We start from the raw sequence: 6,860 nt of genomic DNA, 5'->3' as shown, positions 1-6,860 counted from the left end.
TGTATATCCTCCTTGAATAAGTGTCTGTCAGGTCCTTTGCCCATTTCTTAATTGGATTGTTTGTCTTGTCTTCCTGGAGTCGAGTCGTGTGAGCTCTTTATATATTTTGGAGATGAAACCCTTGTCTGAGGTATCATTGGCAAATATCTTTTCCCATACAGTTGGTTCCCTTTTCATATTGTTGATGTTTAGCCATGCAGAAGGTTTTAAGTTTGATACAGTCTCATTTGTTTATTCTTTCCTTTATATTCTTTGCTCTAGGGGACATATCGGTGAAAATATTGCTGTGTGGGATATCTGAAATTTTACTGTTTATCTTCTCCTTTAGGACTTTGATGGTGTGACTTTTATCCATCTGCAGTTTGTTTTTGTGTAAGGTATAAGTTGGTGGTTGAGTTGCATTTTTTTTGTATGTAGCTGTCCAGATCTCCCAACACCATTTGTTTGAGAGGCTATTTTTACGTCATTTTATGCTTCTGCCCCGTTCGTCGAATATTAATTGACCATAGAGATATGGGTTTATATCTGGGCTCTCTATTCTGTTCCATTGATCTATGTGTCTGTTCTTATGCCAGTACTAGACTGTTTATTACAGTGGCCTTGTAATGTAGTTTGATGTCAGGTATTGTGATTCCTCCTCTTTGTTCTTCTTTCTCAAAATTACTGCAGCTATTTAGAGTCATTTATGGTTCCATATAAATTTTTGAAATGTTTGTTCTATGTCTGTGAAATATGTCATTGGTATTTAAATAGGGATTGGGTTGAATCTATAAATTGCTTTGGGTACTATGGACATTTTGATGATGTTATTTGTTTCAATCCATGAACATGGTATATGCTTCCATTTATTTGTGTCTTCATTAATTTCTTTCTTCAGTGTTTTTTTTTTTTTTTACATTTTGGTGTGTATTTTATTTTTGATTGGAATCATATCCATATGAAGTAAAATTGCTACATATCCTTTACTCTTTTGAAAGCTAGACCCTTGCCGTGCTGTGTCAGAGGAAGGCAAAACTAAGCCAGTAATGCTGGAGGCGTCCCTCTTTCCATACGCACACTGACAGGAGAGGAGCTGTCTGGGAAAAGCCTTTTGATGGATGAACAGAGGAGGATCTACACACGTTAAATACAATTGAAACACATCAGCACACGCAAGCCATTAGCCTGGTCCTCTGGCATCCCAGGCATGCATCTTTTCCAAAGGATCTCTTATTCAGTGGTGTCAGCACTTGGTCTTGTTTTACCTCCTTATCAGCAAATATCTTTTTATTCCAGAATGGAAAACAAGCTAGAAATTAAATATATCCAATACTGATGCTTCATTTCTCTAAGTCACCAATAAGAGAATAAATTTAATTGTAATACATTTATTTTCATGTAATTCTTAATAAAACACTTTCAAAACAGTCTGTACATTTCAGGCCACTAAGAACTGCATTACATTCTATAAATGTGATTTGTTGGGATGAGGTGCCAAGATGTCTCTGTACAAAGATGTACAATATGTACAGTCACTCACTCTAAGGGCAAGCTGTGCAAAGCAGTCTAGGACACTAATTCATGCCAAAGCTTAGAAAACATTTCAACACGTAAGACTAAAGCTTGAAACTGCGTTGTGTTTTTTTTTCTTTTTCCTGGGCAAATGATTATAAACAAATATATGTATATGTCATAGAGACTCCTCAGCCCAGCCAGCACCACGTGGCTGCTCTCCTAGGCCTCTCTCTTCAGGAGGCCGATTTGCCAAACTCAACGGTCAGCTCATCACTGAGCTGCTACCACTGCCTTTGACTGAACCACAGGAACACTAGGAGATTTAAATTTGGGGAGATAAAGGCCAAACTTGTTTTCAATGCCAGCGAAAGTGGCTGTGGCAAGTCTATATCCACCAATGTGATGGGGATTGGCAGGAGGAAGGTTTGCAATGCGTGACTTAGGTGTCGGTTCTGAGCCAGAGGGTTTGAGGCCTCCAAAATCAATGTAAAACCACCGCTGAAGAAGTTCATAGGTGACCAAGGTAACCCCAAACTGGGGAGAGGACTGGAACACTCGAGCTGCAGTCCCCTTCCAAAAGGCGGAGGGCCCTTCTTCCTGGAGTATCTTCCTGAAACAGTCGATGACACCGCTGTATGTTGTCTGGCCAGCACGGGCAGCCACTTGCAGTCTTGTCTTGATGACGTCCGCAGGGGTTACCAGAGAGGCCGCGGGCACACCTGTCATGGCTCCAGCTGCAAGGAGATTTAAACCTCCCATATGTCCGTTTTCATCAGCCAGAAGTAGTTTGCAATGAGCATAAACAGGAAAATAGATGGCAGAGAAGGGAATGTCTCGGAGGAAACACGCTTTGGCACCCTTATACAAACCAAAAAGCCCCAGGTCCCGGAGCACACTCAGGGCGCTGACCCGGGGTCCTGTTGTGATCTCTCCCGCTACCTGCAGGCGAATCTTGACTATCTCCAGTGGGTTGGTGAAGATGACCTGAGAGCCGCCAGCACAACCTCCAGCAAGGACTTCTGCAAAAAGTGGAATGGAGCCATCTCTTCTGGTGAATTTGTCCCGAACAAAATCATTAACAGTCAGTTTAATGGCCTTTTCTGGAGCAACCCCTATAAGCTGTGGCATCAGGCCCCGGTAAAGTCCAAAGAAGCCCTCATAATGCAAGACTTTCTTAAAACAGTCAAAGCTGTTTTTGTACATCAGCTCCCCGACAACAGAGCCGGTGCCACGCTGGTTTTGCATGCGGGTCTTCACCAGATCTATAGGATAGACTGCAGTGGCTCCCACAGCTCCAGCAACTGAGCCCAGAGTGAATCTGTAAGCAGACTCGGCAATCTGGAGCCAGATAGGCCTGCCTAAACCATGAGATTGCTGTCTCTGAAGTTCTGCCAGGTTGTAAGGTAAGGCCCCCTCAGCCAACGGTGCTATTCTCTCAATATCTGCCAAAGTCAAGCGCCCTGTAGCATTATATAAGTCTGCAAGCTGGTATAGGATATCAATTTCCAGTGGAGTGACTTGTCCATAGCGTATTGCACTCTGAGAAAATTCCTCCTTTGTGACTTCAACATGTTTTCTTGTGCCAGCTAGAGTGCTATATATCTTACGAACAAGCTCCATGTTATTCAGTAAGGAGTTAAATGCATTGAAGTAGGAGAAGCTAACCTGATATGAGATACTTCCTCCAGCTGCTGAAACTAAGTTCTCCTCCACAAACGGAGTAAGCATGTGAGATCGAATGGTAACCATGATGTCACTGAAATCCAGACCAGAAATCATGCCGCTTTTGCTTTTGTCTTTCAGTGCAAAGGCTTGTCTTGCATGTTCCAATTGTAGCTCCTGGAGAAACTGTGTGAATTCTGTGTAGTTAAGGTGCTTCTTCCGATTATGCCCAAAATGCAGTCGGATAAATTCACAGTCCCAGTTAAAAGGGATATGATGATGAATAATAGTCTGTCCAAAAATTTCTTTGACATTTTCAAATGTCACCTCTCCATTTCCACTTTTGTCAAACAATTGGAAAGCCACTATGAACATGGAATCTGGAGCACATAAAACAGATTCAAATGCCAAAAACTCTTGATAGGAGATCAACCCATCCTTGGTTTGATCAGCTACTCCTGCCAAGAGCTGGATAATCTTCGGATTGCTATTTGGATCATTATACAGTCCAAGATAGCGCTGGACAAAATCTTCTGGGGTCATGTAATGTTCTCCATTGACCTCAGTACTGGCATACTGTAGGAATATATTTCTTAGCTCATGAGGATCACCTTGCTTAGTTGTCTGCACCTTGACCACCATGCTGTGCTCAGAAGCCGGGGCCTCTTTCTTCAGTGTTGTGTAGTTTTCTCAGTACAGGTCTTTTACCTCCTTGATTAAGTTTATTCCTAGATACTTTATTTTTCTTGTTGCATTAGAAAATGGGATTTTCTTTCCAATTTCTGTTTCAGATATTTCATTGTTGGTGTACAAAAATGCCTTCGGTTTCTGAATATTGACTTTTTATCCTGCTGTTTGAGTTTCTTTGTCCTTAGGCATATTTTTCTTATTATTGGTCCTCAGGAGAGGCAAGGAGAAAGCTAGAGGTATGGACCTCTGTTTAATAGAATAAACTGCAGAGGTTATACTGACAGGGGTGGGTGTCTTGTCAAATAGCTTCTCAAAAGGGAGAAAAGAATTGTCAAAGAAGGGTATATCTTTCTGAAATGCTGCTTTTCCCATTTCATTCCTCTTTCTACTGACTTTCATGTTTTTCATAGTGCTTAGCTTTTGGAGTTGATTCATATGTGCAGTCTACACTCTTTGGGGACACCCTAGAGAAATATTAAATTATTTCACCAATTATAAGCACTTAAATTATAAGCACTGTGTGGGGCACTGCGGAATGTACAAATGGCTATGAGACTGACCTCTGCCCTCAAGTTGCATACATGAGGAAGCAAGTCATTGGCACATGAAAATATCACTAATAAGCATAACAAGTGTTCCCATCAACATTATGGAATGGCTATATTTCAGAACTCACCAGAGAGCTGCATCTTGAGTTAAGAACATGTCAAAAGGTGAAAAACTAATATTTGAGAAATTTTAATTATCTTCTAGATCAGCAGTTCTTAAACTAGGCTATTTACTAAAATCACACAAGAGGCTTTTAAAAAAATACAGATGTACAAACTCTATCCTCACTACACAATTCTGTTATAATTGAGTTGTGATGGAGCCCAGATATTAGTATATTAAAATATTTTTACTAGAAAAGTAAATGCAACATTTAAAAGTGCATAAAATGAGGATGTACAGTTTAATAAATGATCATTCGGTGAATACCAGTGTAACCAACACCCAGGACAAGAAATAGAACATTTCCCAAATTCAGTGAGTCTCCACTCCATGACTCCATGGGCTCTCCCAATCACAATCACCTTCTTCCTCCACAGGTAACCACTATATATATATATATATATATATACATATACACACACACACACACACACATATATATATATATATATGGTTATTGTTGTTGTTGTTTTTTTTGCTCTTCTTGTTTTATACTTACCATAATATTAAATGAGTAAGATCTTTTTCTGAATTTTCTGGAATAAAAAGGAATACTTTGCATTCTTTCGTGCCTGGCTCTTCCAGCATTATGTCTGTGAGATTTATCTAATTTGTTGTATGTTCACTTAAATTGTTCTGCACTATTCCATAGTAGGAATATTCCACAATTTCTTTATCCATTTATCCATTCTACTGTTGGTGAATGTTTGCATTATTTCCAGTTTGGGTCTTTTATGAATGTCTTTGTACATGTGTTTTGATGCACTTAACAATGCATTCCTGGTGGATTTATACTCGAGTACTATTGTTCAGTATTAGTTTATATGTTCAATTTTAACAAATACTGCCAGTTTTCCCAAGTGTTCTACCAATTTGCTCTCCCATCCTCACTGAGTTACTTTTGTTCACATTCTCACTGACATTTGGTATTGTCAACCTTTTCTAGTTTTAGGCATTGTGATGGGCATTGTGATAAACACAATGGTATCTTATTATGGTTTTAATATGTATTTCCTTGATTATTAATGATATTGTACACTTTTTCATATATTTATCGGTCACTTGAATTTCCTCTTTTGTAAAGTGGTATTCTGAATCTTTCTTATTTTTCTAGTGTGTTGTCTATATTTTTCCTGTTGATTTGTAGGAATTATTTATTTACGCAAGACACAAGCCCTTTGTCAGTTGTATATTTTGCAAACATCTCTTCTTAGTCTGTGGCTTGCCTTTATACCCTCCTAATGGTGTTTTTATGAACACAGTTATTAATTTTAATATAAATCAGAATTGTTTTTTAGAATTATCAGGGTTTTTTCCTATTTTAATTTTATTTTACTGGAAGATATAGAATATGTAAAATATTGCATACAATTATACTTTAATCAATAAAACAATAAATAACCACCTGCATAACTACCACTTAAATTAAAATATAGAGTTTTTTGAGTACCAAAGAAGCCCCAAGCCTCTCTGTAATAGAATTTATTCACTTTCCAAGAGGTAAGTTCTACTCTTAAATATTTTGATAATCATACTCTTCCTTTTTATTTTTTTTAATTGTTCAAGTACATTTGTCTCCATTTTCCCGCAACTACTTTCCCCTGCCCCACCTATCCCCACCTCCCACCCTCAAACCTTCCCCACTTTGGCTTTCTCCATGGGTCCTTCATACATGTTCCTTCATTTGACTCTTCCCCTTCCATTCCCCATTACCCCCCTCCCTCCTTACCCCATGTTACTGTTACGTTTTCTTTTCTTTCAATGCTGGTCATATTTTCCTTGCTTGTTTGTTTTGTGGATTAGGTTCCACTTATAGGTGAGACCATATGGTATTTGTCTTTCATCAACTGGTTTATTTCACGTAGCATAATGCTCTCCAGTTCCATCCATGCTGTAGCGAAGGGTAGTAGCTCTTTCTTACTTTCTGTTGCGTAGCATTCCATTGTGTAAATGTACCATAGTTTTTTGATCCACTCATTTACTGATGGGCACTTAGGTTGCTTCCAGCACTTTGCTATTGTAAATTGTGCAGCTATGAACATTGGGATGCATAGGTTATTTTGAATTCGTGTTTTGGAATTCTTAGGGTATAGTTCCAGCAGTGGGACCATTGGGTCAAAAGGCTGTTCCATTTTTGCTTTTTGAGGAAATTCCAAACTGTTTTCCATAGTGGCTGTACCAGTCTGCATTCCCACCAACAGTGTACAAGGGTTCCCTTACTCCACAACCTCACCAGCACCTGTTGTTTGTCGATTTGTTTATGATGGCCATTCTGACTGCTGTGAAGTGGTATCTCATTGTGG

General features: G+C 39.1%; 1 protein-coding gene across 1 annotated transcript; it reads right to left on the bottom strand.

Annotated features, from left to right (window-relative positions):
* Nucleotides 1-1,712: 1,712 nt before the first annotated feature.
* Nucleotides 1,713-3,798, bottom strand: LOC129065248 (electrogenic aspartate/glutamate antiporter SLC25A12, mitochondrial-like). Its single transcript, XM_054566517.1, has one exon. The coding sequence runs from the start codon at nt 3,796-3,798 to the stop codon at nt 1,765-1,767; it is 2,034 nt and encodes a 677-aa protein (XP_054422492.1). The 3' UTR covers nt 1,713-1,764.
* Between the last annotated feature and the right edge of the window lie 3,062 nt (nt 3,799-6,860).

The sequence above is a fragment of the Pteronotus mesoamericanus genome, unplaced genomic scaffold (assembly GCF_021234165.1).
Source record: "Pteronotus mesoamericanus isolate MK-2021 breed Mesoamerican mustached bat unplaced genomic scaffold, CSHL_Meso_final contig_173, whole genome shotgun sequence".
NCBI lineage: Eukaryota > Metazoa > Chordata > Mammalia > Chiroptera > Mormoopidae > Pteronotus > Pteronotus mesoamericanus.
Note: the sequence above shows the minus strand (reverse complement) of the source record. Positions and strands in the feature narration are given on the sequence as shown.